At 37.4% G+C, this 17,854-nt stretch overlaps 1 protein-coding gene across 1 annotated transcript; it reads left to right on the top strand.

The window, feature by feature from the left end:
* Positions 1-101: 101 nt before the first annotated feature.
* On the top strand, positions 102-17,772 carry CCZ1 (CCZ1 homolog, vacuolar protein trafficking and biogenesis associated). The gene is given in 16 exon segments (XM_040574529.1): positions 102-336; positions 1,955-2,052; positions 2,181-2,274; positions 2,372-2,446; positions 3,468-3,515; positions 4,160-4,243; positions 6,586-6,744; positions 6,746-6,762; positions 7,907-7,988; positions 9,776-9,837; positions 10,746-10,857; positions 11,489-11,522; positions 11,876-11,993; positions 14,914-15,072; positions 16,159-16,286; positions 17,424-17,772. Coding segments are annotated over 16 exon segments (1,431 nt in total). The 5' UTR covers positions 102-231; the 3' UTR covers positions 17,480-17,772.
* The last annotated feature ends 82 nt before the right edge of the window (positions 17,773-17,854 follow it).

Genomic DNA, 17,854 nt, shown 5'->3' with positions numbered 1-17,854 from the left:
GCTGCCCGGCGACGGCCACCTCTCTCTCTCCCCGCCGGCGGTGGCGCTGGGGAGCGCCGTGTCCCGCCGGGCACGGGAGCACTTCCCGCGCCGTGCCGTGCTGTTCCGGGGCGGGGGAGAAGGCGGAAGCGGTGTGGGGCTGGTGCCGGTGCCGGCGGAGGGCCCTGGGCTGCTCCCTGATGGTGTGTGGCGGCGGCGGCTGGCCCCAGGCGCGCTCGCTTCCAGCTCGGTATGGCGACGGCGGCGGCGGGGGGAGCCGCCCAGGAGAAGCAGCTCGCTCCGACCCTGCTCAGTTTCTTCATCTACAACCCCAAGCTGGGGCCCAAAGAGGGAGAGGTACCGGAGGGAGGGACGCCGCGGCTCGGGGCAGCGGGGCGAGAAGGGTTTGGGGGCCCTACGGTGCTGTCCCGGCCCTGGGGCGGCTGTCGGGGCTCGGCTGCCCCTCTCTGAGGCCCTGGGGACCGCGGGATTACCGCTTCCCCTGGCTCCTGCAGCCGCCTTCCTCTGGCCGTGTCCTGCTTCAGGCAAAGCAGTAACCAAGGTGTTGTCAGTGGTAGCATGTAAAATATTGCAGGTGGTCTGTTAAGTACTGTGTTTTACTGATGTGGTAACTTCTTCTAAAATACCTTTTTCAATCGCTATAATCTGGTAAAAAACCTCAGTCATTAATTTAGCTAAATCTAAGCTATTGCTAGTTAGCACTAGCATCACAGTGCTCATGCCACTGTGATTTTTGATTTCAATAAGCCAGAATCCGTATTTTTAGATAATAACATATTGTACGATTTGTGTGATAGCCTGTAGTTTTAGTAGTGCTTTTGCACAGGGCTGTGCCTATACTTACTTATTAGTGACTGACGGGGCTGACTGCACCCTCAATGAGTCCGTGGATGGCTTGAAGCTGGGGGGAAGCTGTTGATGTGCTGGAGGGCAGGGCTGCTGCTTGGAGTGACCCTCAGTGAGCTGGGGAAACAGCTACCAGAGACCTCGCAAAGTTCAACAAAAACAAATGCAAAGCCCTGCATGTGGGACGAAACAATCTCACGCAGCATGGGCTGGCTGGTTAGAAAGCAGCTTTGCAGAACAGGACCAGGGAGTCCTAGTGAACAACAGGTTGTACATGAATCAGCAGTGTGCCCTTGTGGTAGTGAAAACCAACAGCATCCCAGGCTATGTGAGTGAGAGTGTATTAGAAGGTCAAGAGAAGTGGTTGCTTCCCTCTCTTTGTGGGCAGTGTGGTCCCATGAGGCTTCCCAGGTAGGAAAAACACTGACAGACTGAAGCAGGTCTAGTGGAGAGCCCCTGTTGGTCAGGAGGCTGCAGTACCTGATGTGTCAGGAAACCCTTAGAGAACTGGGTGTGTGCAGCCTGAAAAGCAGAACGTGTTGGAAGGGGGTCTTGTGGCTGTCTTCACCTGCCTGAGGGGCCATTATAGAGAGAACAGAGCCAGGTTCTTCATGAAGATGCACAGTGAAAGGATAAGAAGCAATGGAAGACATTGCAGCAAGGGAAATTCTGATGAGATAAAATAATTTCTTCATGTTGAAGTGGTCAAACACCAGAACAGGGCCCAGAAAGTCTGTGCAATCTTCAGCCTTGGAGATACTCAGAACTTGACTGGACAGGGCCCTGAGCAATCCGAGCTAGCTTTCAAGCTAGCCATGCTTTGATCTGGCTTTGAAGCTATCCTTGCTTTGAAGTAGCTGTGAAGTGGTTATGGCCTGTTATTTCAGTAGCCTTGGAAATATAAACCATTTGAAATGTCTTGGGATGACTGCTTAAGTATGCTTAAATATGACTTTTAGCCATTATTACAGAAGCCTATTTAGGTACAAGATAAAATTCTGCCTAAAAGACTGTGATTGAAGTTTAAAAACAATCAGAACATGATCTGAGTATTCTTTAACTTTGATTCTGTTAAAATGCATTTTGCTTTGATTCTTTTAAATTTTAGGAAGAAAAGAAGATTCTCTTCTATCACCCAAATGAAGTAGAAAAGAATGAAAAAATTAGAAATGTGGGACTGTGTGAAGCTATAGTACAGTTCACAAGGTATAAAGTCTGACCGCATGACTCATTGTATTAGCACAGACAAAATGCTTAAAATTTCCCAATCATATATGTTTTCTTTTTGTGTGTGTATGTAAATATCTATATCTACATAAATGTTTTCTTTCTAGGACCTTTAGTCCAACAAAACCTGCAAAATCCCTACATACACAGAAGAATAGACAATTTTTCCATGAACCTGAAGAGAATTTCTGGATGGTCATGGTACTTATGCATATGATATGCATATTTCTAAAACATCATATCAGAATGTTCTCAATGCATTCTGCATTGTCTAATGCCAGCCTGTTCCACCTTCTAGGTTGTACGAAACCCCATAATAGAAAAACATAAAGATGGAAAACCAGTCTATGAATATCAGGAAGAAGAATTACTGGTAATACTGAACTCTCCCCTCTCCCCCTTTTTAAATAAGTTATATTGCATTTTAAGAGTAACACCAGAAATACCTTAGTTTGATTCTTCTTGAACTGCTGCCAAATTGACTTAAAATATGCATATAGCCATAAACGGAAAAAAAACAAAGTAGTTTTCAATACAGTTTAGAGAAGACAGCAAGATAGGAAGTTATCCAAATGGCAGTTCAAGATCACCTAATAAACATCAGTGAAATACACAGCTGTGAGTCTTTTTTTTCTTGGAATAGACAAATATTTCTCACGATCTGTTTATTTAATAGGTTTCCTGTATGATTCTGAAATGTAGCTTTATTAGGTTTAAGTACATGTTCCACAACTTTAAGACTACCAGTAATCTTTACTAATAAGTTGGAAAGCCAAACAGCTCAAACCTATCATGGGATTTCTTGTCCAGACTGCAGTATCTTTACGCCAGTTTAATTGTATGCAGGAAAGGTATTTGGTCAGCTGGAATAATGTTTAAAGAGGTGGTTGTTTATGCTGCCTCTGTTCATCACAGTATGCATACTAATGCTGTTCCTTATTTAGTCCTGTGAAAAATATTGGTGTTGTCACTCTATTTCGTCAAACAATAAAAGTCTTTTTTTTCATTAAGATTGTAGTCCAGTAACAACTTGCTATGATGTCCCACCTTCTTTAACCTTTGAATGTGAAGAAGAGAATAATGGTCAGAAATAAGTTCATTTTAAATTGACCACTGGCCTTAGGAAATACACAATTTGTAACTGATACCTTGTGCTTGAGTTAATAACATTTGGTATTAAATTTAAGGGGGGGTGAAGGACTCCCTTTGAAATAGTACCTTATATGTATGAAGAAATCTCTAGATGTTGACTGAAAATGCTATTTAACTTCTCAGAGACCAACTTCTCTAATTTGTGCACGTGGCTGCTCTTTGAGTGTTCGTTACATGTAGCTCAGCCAAAATATTTGAAATACTGCCTCTACTTATACTAATGCCTTGCTCTTTTTCTGCAGGATAAGGTCTATAGTTCGGTCCTGCAGCAGTGCTACAGCATGTACAAGGTAGAGTTAATAATACAGAAATACAGAGGCTCTACTTCTGGGCAGAGAAAGAGATCCTTATGGTACCATTTGGATGTGCAAGCTCATCATTGCTTTGAGATGCTTCTCATTGCTGTTGGCTGCAGTAATAACTCTTAATAACTATTCCTGAAGCTGTAATAGTGGTGATGGAAGAGAAAAAATAAAGCTGTTGCAGTTGCCAGTGTTAGTTCATTAGCTTACAGTAAAAATAAGAGCCTTCTAATTTCCGTGAAGTCCAGACTTCTTCTTTTGTGGACAGTTCTGACACTAAGCACTTGCTTTTGATGTTTATATTATCTGTTGGAGAAACAATACTGAATAAAGGCCATTAAAATGTCTTTTAGAAAATAAGGAATTAAGATGTTTAAGCAACACAGATAAATAACTTCTCTACTAATGGAGAATTTATTTTCCTTCTCTAATTCTGACCATGCTGCCATGTATACCTGGAGTCTGCAAATCTGAGAGAGGATCTTTCAATAAGGGAGGGGTAAATTTAGATCTATGCAGAGCTGTAGTACTGAGGAACAGAAGCTGTATTGTAATCTAGCTATATTCATATTTGAATTACGTGAAATTAATGTAACTACACAATTATCTGACTGACTTCTTTTAACCACTAGCTTTTCAATGGCACATTTGTGAAAGCCATGGAAGATGGAGGTGTAAAAGTTCTAAAGGAAAGACTAGAGAAGTTCTTCCATCGGGTAAGACTTTATTTTTCAGGCACATACAGTGTGATTCTACATTGGAAATAAAAAGTAAAATCTCCACGTGGCTTCAGTGTAACTCTAAAACAGGAGCGGTGGAAAAGATGTAGCAACAATACAAAAAGCCTCGTTACTTGTTCTTTCCAAATACTTCCTGCTTCCTACTAACATGGTAGATTCTTTAAAGGAGTTGAACCACAAACAGGGTTATAGCTTGATAGAAGAGTTTAGCTATTGAATATTTTTTTCTGATGGAATCATGTTCATTCTTTGGAAATTCTGCATTAACGTTTGAATTGGTTAGTGGGATAATCATTTGTGCAGACCTATTCGAGAAACTGTTAAAGAATGATTCAAGTTGGAAAGAACCTGGAGAGGCTATCTAGTTCAACCACCTGCTCGAAGTAGGGTAACATTGAATTCAAATTAGATTGCATGTGGCTTTGGCTGGTTGACTCTTGAAAGTATCCAGGGTTGGAGTTTCCACAACCTCCATGCACAGACATTGAAGTTCCATAGCACAATGAAGTAACTGGTAGTTGTGACTTTTAACTGTATTTTTTTTCCTGTGTGGGATCAATAGTCATGCCTGATAAGGTTTCAGGAAATAAACCTTGTTTATAACTTGTCTTCAGTATTTAACTTCAATTTTGAACAGCAAATGCTTTAGTAAAAGGATGGAAAGCAAAACCTATTTCTGAGCAGGAAGTCAATCAAATATTTTCATTTAACTTTCATGTAAAGTAGTCACATCTAGCAAAAGTTTGAGTTCCTACATTAAAAGTTTAATCGAGCTGACTTCAGAAGATAGCAGCCAAGTGTCTGTCTGCCCCCATTCTTCTCATTTGCATGGAAGGAAATGGAGGGTTACTGTCAGCAGTTAGTTCTCTTGTAGAGATTTGAATATTGATATCTCTGATAATGATAGAGTGTAGACACTGTATACTGATGTTTAAAATTGTTCTCTTAGCAACTTTTAAGAAAAAAGTGTAAAAAAAAAAAAGTACAATTCAAACTGATTTTAGGATAGGCTTCTTTTTTGTTTTTTGTTTTGTTTTCCTTAGTTTTGGGTTTTTCTGTTTGCATGTTTGTTTCTTGTAAGGCTGTCATAGGCCCCAGAATGAACCCTGTTGGCACAAGGAGTACTTGTTTGATTTGCTGGTGTATACTTTTGCCTAGACTGCATTCAAATACAGCATGGCAGAAAGGGAAGTAATAAATAATCTTTAAAACATTAGTTTTCCTTTCAAGCTCCTAGTGAAGATAAAACAGTAGTCACTGAGATTAGTATAACAAACAAATCCAAGGAAAAGTTGTTTCTCTTTTTTGCTGGGGAATTAGAAATGCTTAGAAAGTTTGGTCATGCAAATTACTGTATTGTAACCCTATTGAATGAATTGGTTACGTGCTGATGGCAGGCTTGGTCTGCATTGAAACTGTGAAAGGAAATGAGACTTAGATTATAAACTGTGACAGAGACCTGTCATACTGTCTGTAGCTACCATGGAATATGTAAATGTGAACAAGAATACGCATTTCTAAATGGAATGAGAACAAGCTCTAATTTTTAAGCTAATAAAATTATTCTGCAAAGCTGAAGATTGATCTGAGCAGTTCAATATGTATGTATGTGCTTGGTTGAATGCAGATTTTTTTTTTTACTAGGTAGACAAAGATTTTTGTAATGACTTGATAACAACTTGCTTTAGCTATGCTGTTTTGTGTGTATGAAACTAATTTTTGTTGACTGTTTCCTACTAGTCTAGTACGGTGGTAATGTATGCAGTCCTGAGTAGTGAAGTTCAAAAATGGGGCTTATTTTATTGCTTGGCTTTTGGTAATGTGAAATGACTGTAGAGGGAGCCACTGGATAACTCATCGTTCACAGACCAGGGTGTCTGATAGTGTGTTTAAAATCTATTGGTAAAGCTTACGATCTATCAGGAAAGAGAATAATAAAATTTTTCTTTTGCACATTGCAAGCTAATGTATTTATCTAAAATTTCAGTGAAAATATTTTATAGAATTATTCTGTGATTCTATGATCTAATATTTCTACAGAGTTACTTCTGAAATTAAATAGTAGTATGATGGGCTTTGCGTTCTTGTCCTCTCCAAGGATCTTGAGCTAGCCTTAAAAGCTGTTGTCCCTGATTAAATAGTAGTAAATTGACATCCGGATCACATTTATACATTAAGGAGTACTTCAGGCAAACAGGACTATAGGGCATTTTTGGATCGTTAGTCTGGATTACAGGGAATAAGACTCAAATTTGTCATTTAAATGTACACATTGGAAATTTTCTGAATTCTAAAAACAACTGTCATTATCCTCTTAGTACTTGCAGACACTGCACTTACAATCTTGCGATCTGCTGGACGTATTTTGTGGAATCAGCTTCTTTCCACTCGATAAAATGACTTACTTGAAAATTCAGTCATTTATTAATAGGATGGAAGAAAGCTTGAACATAGTCAAATATACTGCATTTCTCTACCAATGATCAGCTTATCTGGTAGGTACTAAGATAATTTCTTTTATGTGTTTTTAAATTATCATCCTATAAATAAGTGCCATAATAGCAAAGCTGAATCAGTGGACAAGGTGCATGAAAATACAAAAACAGAATGCTAGGAAGAGTGATGTGGAAGAAAGTCTTTGATCTTTGGCTTTAAAAATTTCTAAGCTGTACCAAATTATTATTTCCAAGTAGCCCTAAGGAGCAGCTATAAGCCTGTTCTTGTAGTTCTATTTTATGTCTCCTAAAATCAATGAATCTCTCCATGCCTGCAATAATTTTAGGTCTTTCCAGTTCTACCAAATATTGGACTTCTATGTGAGTCTTGTTCCTACTAAACTGCTTAAGGTGAAGTGTCTGGAAGTTTTGAGCTATCATTTCTGCTCTTAAACTAGGTAGTAATATGGCAAGTAGATTCAAAAGTTATTGGGGAAGGAATGTGAGCCTTTTATTAACCTTCCAGAGCAAACGAAGAAAAAGTCCCGATTTATAGATCTGTATTTAGTTTTGCAGGGGCAACTTAAAGTAATAAGCCTTGAAAAAGCATGTTTGATATTTAATTATTCTTTAATATGTCCCAGCCCTCATTGTGAAAAATATTGGGGGGAAGCATTTTTATTTTTTTTAACAAAGACAAGTATTTAAGTTTGCAAAATCAATGCTAACTTAACTTTTCAGCTAATCTAGGGGGTATTTACTGACATGACACAGTTGTTCAGGGCATACTGCTTCATTTGCAGCTAAACATTTTATTTTTTAAAGGGTGTGAGGAAATCATAAGAGAATTGCACTGTGTTTCAGATGAGAAATCTTGTGTTGTTTTTTTTTTTTTTGAAATAATTTTTAAAAAAATCCCACTACTTTGTACTTATACTATGTAATTATGACATCAAATATGAGTTAGTAGCAGGAGATATGACTTCTATTTTACAGCAAACTTGGATGTTAGTTTGTTTCCTAAATACAAACCACATCTTATTAAAAATGAATATTCTGGGACTGAATCTACTGAGACGCTGAAATGTTGCTACCCTAGTTTTATGCGTGCTTTGCTGCCTGGGTTGTGGTTGGGGGAAAATGTGTGACTTGAGCACTGCAAGACAAACAGCACTTGCATTTTTATCTCTACTTGATGTTCTAGGAGTGGACTGGAACAAGATGACATGAGAATTTTGTACAAATATCTCACAACATCTCTGTTTCCAAGACACATGGAGCCTGAGGTATCATAGTGGGAGTGTTTGTTCTTTTTCCTTCTGTCTATTTTGTAATGCTAAAGCCTAAAATACCAAAGAGAAGCATCTCTTTTCCCCTACCCACCTTAAAATTCAGTTTAGGAATGCCTAAGATTTATTGCTTTGGGGGCATTCTACTAAACTCAGTAATGTTTGTACCTATCACTTACAGTATGAATTCCGCTGATAATTTGAATAAGGGTTGCTGATAGGGAATTTCCTAAATGTTGATACCTGATGACTCCTTATAGTACCAGTGGAGACCTGCTCAAGCTTAAAAGTGAATGCTCTGCATGTTCTTAACTGTAACCTTCGCAAAAGCCTACAGTGTTTGAGGCAGAGCTGGATAAAGCTGAATCTTTTATGAGTAGTGGACAGTGGGATCAAAATAAGCTTGCTGCTCTTCCAATATACTTCCGTTATAAAGGGAAAAGAGCATTTTAATGGAAGTGTTATTTTAAAACAAAATTTTTTAAAAATGTATGCATTTGGGTCTATTAAAGATGTGCAATGTTAGTGATCGAAGTCGTGGAAGCTTTTAAAGTAATTGAGTAAATTGTGTGTAGTTTTCCAGTTAATAAAGTGTTGCTCAAATACACCAATTTTGATATACAACATTGTAGAAACTCCTTAAGCTGCACAAATACCTAGTAATTGGCCTCTGAGTCTTTGTCTAGCAGCTCAGTGCTTGATGAATAGAACTTTCACACTGCTTGAGGTGAATTTCAGAAGTCATCGAGCCTTATTGACAGGACTTTTTCTTCTCCTGTAACTGAATCAAGTGAGCTTCTATAGCTTTTAGTGAGCTTTACAAAAAGAAGACATTTGATTTAGGGTGTTTGTTTCAGTCTTCCATGGATTAGCATATGAAGCTGGAGAGGGGAAAGCTTATTGTTCCCTGAATTTAAAAATGTATTTGTAGCTATTTAATTAGCTGCTACGTGATGTTCACAAACAAAAGGGGAAACCCTAGGTTTGATTTGAGCTTTTCCACCTTAGGATATGAATTTTGATGATAAAAATAGCAAGGGATCTCATTCCCAGAGATGACTATGGCAACATAGGTAACATTTGCGGTGCTAACAGTTTGAGTTGATTCTCACTATAACTAGCAACAAAACAGGGAGAATAGTGCAGAACGTCTTCTAAGAAGAAAAATCATGTAAACACAGAACTGTTACTTCAGTGAGGATTTTTTGTGTGAGCTTAAGTGGCTGATGTAAATAACTACAGGTAGTAGATAGCGTGTGGCACAGCCTCCTAATTTGAAGTACAGGCTGTGCTTTGGCACAGCAAATTAAAAGTGAGGGCTCAGCTAATGTGTGTGTTGCTAATGTAGGACTTGACCGCAGCAGATAGGGTGAACAGACCTGCCTTCCCTGTATGTCACTTTGAAGAATTCATTCAGATGTGTTTCATACCTGCATAACAAAGATACTTCCCTACTTCATAGTGCTGACCATACTCAGTATAGCAAACAAATCGCATCAGCCTAATGGCTAAACAGAACGTGGAGTTCTTTAAGACCACATGGAGTTAGTTATCCTTTTCCCCACCCCCAGCAAAGCTCCAAAGTAATAAACGCAAAATCAGAATGTTCTGTTCTGTCAGCATCTCTTTAGCTTTGTCTCTATCACGTTACACAAAGAGTATATATCTTCATGAGCGTTATTTTCTGCAGTGGTTTATATATAACATGATATAAAGACAGCCTACAAAAGAGTAACAGAAAATACCTCTAAGGTGTTTTTTTCTTGTGTTCTTTTTTGCTTCAGTTAGCAGGAAGAGATTCTCCAATACGTGCTGAAATGCCAGGAAATCTACAACATTATGGAAGGTAGCTCTTAATAACTGTCACCGTCTACTCCTCCTTCCCTCAAGGGCAAAACGTTAGAGAGGAGTGAATTTATTTTTGGGTACATGTTCCACATGTAGTCCATTCCACAGGGTCACACAGTAGTCAGTATAATGTAAAACTTGACCTCTAAGGAAAATAAATATGCAGAAACAGTAATTAAGCCTTTTCTTCCCTGCTGTTCTTAATGCACTGCATGAAAAGTTTTGGCAGTGCTCCAGACACTTCTTTTCAGTCAGGCACTTCAGACAAAGGTGCATGTATCTAGTGATTTGTTTTCCTCTGTACTCAGTATGTCAGAGGGGGGAATTCTGCACTTAAGCAGCTGTGCAACATTTTGAATAATTGTGGGTTCAGCCATCTTTCTTTAACCACTATAATTCCCTTTGCCTGATTTAGAGTATTGTGTTGTGACAGAAGCAGTGGCACGTGTTTCCTGCTTTTCCCCTCAAAGTTAAGTGCTTCTAATACATCACTGTTCTACGTAAAACTAATCTGAATATACTGTTGGAAAAGTGGAGGATGAATGCCTTCCCAGTAGCAACAAAAAAAGTTGTTTTTTTTTTTAAAAGTCACAACTTGGATGTGGAAGGAGTTTTGGCTGTTGTTCACCTGACAGTCTGTGCAGTTTACTTCCTTATCATTTTTTACTCTGCTTTTCTGATCCTGTTTCTGTAGCTGGAACATATATGTAAGTAATACTTTGACAATAAGAGTGCTGAGATAATATATAAACGAAAGGGTTCTGTGCCTATCTGGATAGCTGAAAATTTACTGTATGCAAATCCATTCATGCATGCAAGTAATTGCTAGTTTCAAAAACATCTGTTAAATAGGAAAAACTGAAATACAAGAATTCATCACATCTGACCTGTTAAATTATTTTATAGGTTTCTCACTGGACCCTTAAATCTTAATGATCCAGAAGCAAAATGCCGATTCCCCAAAATATTTGTTAACACTGATGACACTTATGAAGAGCTTCATTTAATTGTTTATAAGGTATTACATTTTTCTCTGCAGTTATTCCTCAGAATTAGGAACCTATATACAACGAGAAGCCAGTGATGTGAAATATTTGTGAACTGCATAAAGAGATGCATTGATAGGACCAGGTTAGAGCAAAGAGACAGAAAACTGTGGAATTTGTAGCAGTAGATTTAAAAACCTGAATCTACTTCTTCCTCTCTCGTATACCCTCCCCAAAACAAAAAAGTCTTATCAAAACAAAATGTCAGCCGTAGTAAGTTTACATGATTTCTTACCTGGCTTTATATTGCATTAATCTGTGGGGAGAAAAAAATAGTATTTTTTGTAATGAAATGCAATTCCTTGCAGACATATGTCCTTGCATAAAGATGCACTTAGTAGCAAATTTTACATTTCCCCTACAACTTAAACACTCTAAACTGGGCTGAATTTTAAAATCCTAACTATCCCATGTTATGGTAGATTGCAAAGAGATTGTTCTATTAAAGGGGTAAGGATAATCACCTTTAAACTAGGTGATTATTTATTATTATTATTTAACTGGTTTACCTATGTGTGACTTCACTGAGTTATTGTCAAATGACTTTGAGGTAGTTGAGGTAACCTGTTGTAAATGTTTTTTTGCTTTAACTTTTTGTTCCAGGCCATGAGTGCAGCTGTCTGCTTTATGATTGATGGTAAGTACCTACTAGTATCACTTCTTCAGTGAGACACAGTTAGTACAAAATGCATACAACTTGTTTTATTTTTGAAAATATTCAAGTTAATTTCTTATTTGAGACACTTCTTCATGAGTGCTTTTTGTCAGTCTTTTGATTTTGTTCCAGTGGTATAGGTAATTCAGTTTACACAATAAAATGACTAAATATGCTTAAAGTTAACCTTATGGATGATTTGGAAAGTGCACAGGTATAACTGAGAAGTTTGTCCCGGGACTCTCAAGGATGTTTAAAGAAAGCAACTACAGAAACTGTACCTTCTACTGTGGGAAGGGAATCTCATCTCTCCCCTTTCTTTACATGCCATGTAGCTTCAATTCCGCCTACACTGGAGTTTTGCCGTAAACTGGACAGCATTGTTGGGCCTCAACTTACTGTGTTAGCATCAGACATATGTGAACAATACAACATCAACAAGAGAATATCAGGGTTTGTACCATGTTTCTGTTGCAGTCCTGCTTTAGTTGGTTAAAAATTAGCTTTAATGTACTGCTTATATAGTGGTAATAATGATTCCCAAATTTTGAAAAGCATTGAGTTAATTGTATATCTTAGGACGTTTTTCTACCTTTCTGCATCTTAAGCCTTTATAAAGTTCCTGTTGTTGCATATTCAGGTCTCCTTGAAATAATGACATACATGTTATTAATTTTGCAATGAATGTTTATCGTGTGGCTGAAGCCTTTTTCTTCTATGTGCATAACTGCTGCAGAAGAATCATGTAAATATTAAGATAATAAATCTCATTTATTGATCAAGATTCTCCCGCCTCACCCCGAAGATGTCAACAGACTTCAGATACAGCAGGTGGAACTTCTGGGTTTTGATTTTTCATATGTGAACTTGAGCTTGATCTATGGAGATGCACAGTTCTATGGATTACTGTGCTTCCAGAAATACATACAAGATGGTAAAAATGCAGACTGAACTGGTAGTTTCTGTCCATCCTTGCCATGTTGAAACAGAAATAACCGTTCCTGCAAAACTTTCAGTTTGTATTTTGCAACTTTTCTTGATCAAAACAGGATCTCTTAATGTTCACAAATAGCCTTTGGGCAACTAGAACTTTTGAGTTTCTTAAAATATCACTGGCTTTGTGCCCACCTCCTTTCTTTGTTGATTTCCTTTGACTTCTGCTTTCCTAAACTGATATTTTCTGTAACATTAAAAATAGAGAATTTTCTTCTTCACACCAAGTAGATGCTGACACAGCTAGCTCTGTCCTGTTTCCTTAGACACATGTATCTACAGCTTGGACAGAGTGTATGTAACTCTTAAATCTGTTACAAATGCACACCATGTGTTTATCAGAACAGCATGGATGTAAAACCTCTGGGCTTAAGTTGTTGATTGAGACAAGGGCATGGAAATCAAGTGTGACCTTTCACAAGCAGCTTTATTTTCTTGTGTTCTTCATTTGCAGAAGTACTGTACTTGCACATCAGGGCATAATGGGCTGCTCTTTGTGGCACTTATTTCAAGTGGAAGATGTAGCCTATAAACAGATGAGAGGGCTTTGAATAACCCAGTTCTTCCTGGGGAAAGACCTAGAAGCATCCAGTGTAGTCTACCTGAAGGTAGACTGCCTGAGTGAAGACTTTTTCATGGGACTGATGTTCTAGTCTTCCCTTCGTTATGTTGAGATACTCCCTTGGTCCCAAGTTCTTGTGCTCTCTTTAATTACCAATTCCTGGCAGGGAAACACTTGCTTTGTCCATAGTTTCTGCCTCATCTGTAGGGCAGGATGGGTGGTGTTTTTCTGTTGTTTTTTTTTTTGTATTTAACTCCTGCAGGTGTTCAACTCTTATCCCATTTTCCAGTTCCTCCTCCAACCGTCCAATTCAAGAATTGTCTTTCATGCTGCATTAACCCAATAGAAAGGTATGAGAGCACAGGAAAGACAACTTTCTTGCTGTTGCTTTGGAGCCACAAGTCCGGGCAACATATTCGATGGATATCAAAAGTTTTATCTAAGATGCTGAAGCTAGGCTCCTTATCTTATGGGAATGATGCTACAAGGAAAAAGAAGTTCTAGATACTAGAATGACTTATGTTGAACAGGTTTTTGTTTTTCTTTTTGGAGTAACATATTTGTTAGTTATAATGCAAGCTTTAAACTTAAGTACTTTTATTCAGAATTACTGCTTCTCGGTGTGGCCACGTATGATAGGCGAGGAAAAAAATGATTTATTATTTTTCCCATTTTGCAGAACTAAGGTAACAAAGGAAAAAAAAAATGAAAAAGCATGCTAATGCTTTAGAAAAATTTGAAAAAAATATCTTAAAACTATAGCTGATTCTCCATATAAAATGACTTATTTGTAGATAGTCTGTTAATTGTGGAACCAAGAAAGGCAGTCACATAAACAACAAAAAATGAATTAAATCAAAGATAGGTGTGAGACTTAATTTTTATAGTGGTAGCATGCAAAATTACAGAATTGCAGGGTACAGAGTAGGATGCACTTGAAATTGTGCCAATCTACTAAATCATTAAACTTGGTGTTTTTTTCCCTGTCATCTGGGACTTGTTTGGCTGCTTTATCTCTTTTAAAGTTTAATGCCACAGTGTCCTGAAAACATGATACAGTTCTTGACACTAATGCACTGGGGTGACAGAGACAAAGGGTATCTAGTTGTTTGCTAAGGGTGACTGGTGTCGTCACAGTAGCTCCTTGACTCTGATAATACATAGCCTGAAGTACCAATTGCTGTAGCCAGTTTTCAACCAGCGAAATTTGTTGTGCTTAAACCAAAATTACAGCTCTAAGTGACAGATTTTATATTACCTTAATAAAAGAGGAAATGGAGGAGGATAACTGAGGCAGGAGTTTGAAAATAGTCTTGCCTGGGCCACACAAATGATCAAAAACTAACTGTCTGGATCAAGGAAGAGTCTTTCCTTTTGACTTAACAAATAAAGATGTGAGTGAAAAATTCCTAAGTAGTCACGTTAAAGACCCATCTCCATCCAAAGCAGACTGAGCTGACACAGCAAGGAAACAAAATTGTGATGGAGGAAGAAATAGTTTTTAGAAAGATCTGAATAAAATACTGATGGGATGTGGGACCAGGCCCTTAGACTCCACCGTGTCTATTTCTTAGCAGCCTAAGAGGAAAAACTGGTCTTGGAGGTTTTCTTTTTTTTTTATTATTTTTATTTAAGTATTGAAATTAAGTTTGATCTTGCTGCAAGTCTTAATGTACTTGGTCTCTGCAATGTGAAAATAACCTCATGATGTTTCAGTAAAGTTTTACACTTCTTAGTTAATAAATGTTTTCTGTGAGTCTTGTGCTTATAGAACATGTTAGTACTTGCAAGTCACTTTTTTTTTTTGAATCTTCCTAGGGCTGAGAAGGAGCCACAGTTTAAGTTTATCTATTTCAATCACATGAACCTTGCAGAGAAGAGTACTATTCACATGAGGAAAACACCCAGTGTATCACTTGCATCTGTACATCCTGACCTCATGAAGATTCTTGGTGACATCAACAGTGACTTCTCTAGGTAATGCTTAACTATTAAATAGCCTGTAACCCCTTCTGTCAAGTAGATTTTTCAAATGTGTGAAGCTTTCGTGCCTTTTTGTTCATGGATGGCTTTCGTAGCTCTTAAGGAACTGTGTAATGTGGGTCATATTTACTACTTCTAACCAGCACAAAATATTATGTCATATATAAACTTTTCTTGTCCTTTAAAAAATAATTTAGAGGTCCTGGCCCTTTCTTTATCCAAGAAAATATCTAATCTATGTGAAGCTTCAGAGTAACCATAATAAACTTAGAAGGAGCCTGAAGCCAAGTGCTTTTGCACTTAAGTCCATCTAATGTCGATAAGTAGCATAAAGGACAGGGAAACCTGCTTCTGCCTGTTACATTAAACCCTCTGCTGGGGTTTAATAGCTGGCTGCTTTTAGGGTTTGGACAACGGATAAAACACAAGCCTTGCAGTTACTACAGTACTGCTTGTAGGAAAGATAACTGGCTTTTTGTAAAGGGTATCCTCTTATCTAAATCAAGGTTGGAGAGACCTTCCTAGAACTACAAAAACTCATAAAAATGTGATAATGTGGAATGATTGTGATGCCCATAGCTCTTACTAGGGACTATCAATAGTCCCACTCTATATAAGTTTTTCATTTTCAGTTTTAAGTCAGAGTTTCATCATATTATGGAAGTACCAGGTTAGTGACAGCCTTATATAATAGACTTAGTCATTCAGTTTGGTTGAGTTCTGTTTAACAACTTGATACGGGGTGAGAGTCTACTATCTCCACCTTCTGTTACCTAGTCACAGTGTAGCAAAACATCATGCTATGAAATATGTCCTTAACTTCATGGACACTGTTTTCTTCGAAGTGCAGGAGTGTTTGGCCAACAGACAAAGCAAGAATTGTGCCTTCAGATGAGTAAATCATTCTGTGCAGCTTATTTATGAAGTCTTGGATTGATGAATTATGTTAAAGTTAGTACTCTGTTAGCATCTCTTGATACTCCACAACAATTTATGATGTTATTATTAATAAATTAGTACAACTGAAAAATTGATGACTATCAACTTGCCACCTTCTTTACTTTTTGAAACTTCTTTCAGAGTTGACGAAGATGAGGAAATTATTGTGAAGGCAATGAGTGATTACTGGGTAGTTGGGAAAAAGTCTGACCAGCGAGAACTGTATGTTATTTTGAATCAAAAAAATGCAAATCTGATTGAAGTTAATGGTAAGGATTGGTTTTTATTACTTTTAAATACAGTTACTACTGAATCGTATGCCCATGGAAAGTAATAAAATCCATCTCATGCAAAATCTAGAGAGGGAGTGATCGATGATAGACCAGGTAAGTTTGTGTCAGGTTTTAGTCTGCTTTCTCGATTAGCTATGAAAAAGAACAACATAAATATTCATCAAACATTCTTAAATTATTAATGAGTCATTCTTCTTTGAAGTAATAGAGGAGTACTTTGTGATGTTTAGGAGTAATTAATGAAGTGTATTACAGGTGAGAGATGAAAATATTTACATCTGATGTAACCTACCCATGGATCACTGACATAAAACTTATTTACACATCATGTCTCTCCTGTCAATGATCCTTCTGCCAGTATTGGTGTTTCTAAGACTGTTTGAAGACTGATTTGCTCTGAGAGGGCAAATGAACATTAAGATGCATTAAGCTTTTAAATAGATTGATTTTAAAGAGAAATGGCAGTTTGAGTATTACTTGCAGCAATTTGGGGCTTCACGGTTTTAATAAAGAGGCAATGCTCTTATTTCGATGATAGGAAATAATATTTTTTCTATGACCTAAACCTAATAACTTAAATTTTAGAAAGAGGACCTGGTTGCATGACTTACACAATGACCACTAATTGTCCTTTAGCATCAAACTTGCCATACAGAAACAGTGCGCCTTATAAACTCAGAACGTCCTGCTACCTGTGAAGCATTGTCTGCCAAGTAGCACGAAGCAAAAGTTTTGTTGACTTGATCTATTGTAACAGGCTACAGTAATCCTTCCTTCCTCTGAAAAGGCGTTCTAATACACTTCCTTGCGTGGAAGCTAGGTCTTCTGCTGTTGTAGTGTAGAAGTTTAAGACACGTGGTCCAGTGGCAAGCTCAAATAATCACTTACACTTCAGCCACTAAGCAATACAACTTATCTTTCAGACAGTCTGGGACTTCGGATTTAACTCAACCTTCTCTTACTGAACACAAAATTTATTATTTCTACAAGGAAACTCCTACTTTTTTCTATTTGAATTAAATTATACTCTACTGGATGCTTGCCATGGCTTTTCTTGCACAGCTTCCTGTATAATATACTGATTTCTAAATTATTATTTTTTTTTTTTTACAGAAGAAGTGAAGAAACTTTGTGCAACACAATTTAATAATATTTTCTTCTTGGATTGATCTGCAAAGGGCTGATTTATTGAAGATGTCAATGTCAGACACTTGTTCAACATGAGAAGTTATTAGTCATATTATTGACTGGAATAATGACAATAGTAAAGCAATACTTGCTTTGTAAGAATCAAAATTTCTACTAAAATCTGTAAACTGATCATAAAATTTTTAGATTTTAAAAATGTTTATGTGCAAACTAATTAAAAACCAGTCTGAATTCATCTGTACCATTCCATTCTGATGTTATGTGAATATTTTACTGGAAAATAAAATTAATAATTGTTACACTTTTAAGGGCATCTTTTGGTTTCCCTGTGTTGATTTGTAGAAAATTAACAGAAAGTCATGCTGTGATATGGAACTAGACTGGTTACACAAGAC

Source organism: Cygnus olor, chromosome 15 (assembly GCF_009769625.2).
Source record: "Cygnus olor isolate bCygOlo1 chromosome 15, bCygOlo1.pri.v2, whole genome shotgun sequence".
NCBI lineage: Eukaryota > Metazoa > Chordata > Aves > Anseriformes > Anatidae > Cygnus > Cygnus olor.
The sequence above is the reverse complement of the archived record's forward strand: the minus strand, read 5'-3'. Positions and strand labels throughout refer to the sequence as shown.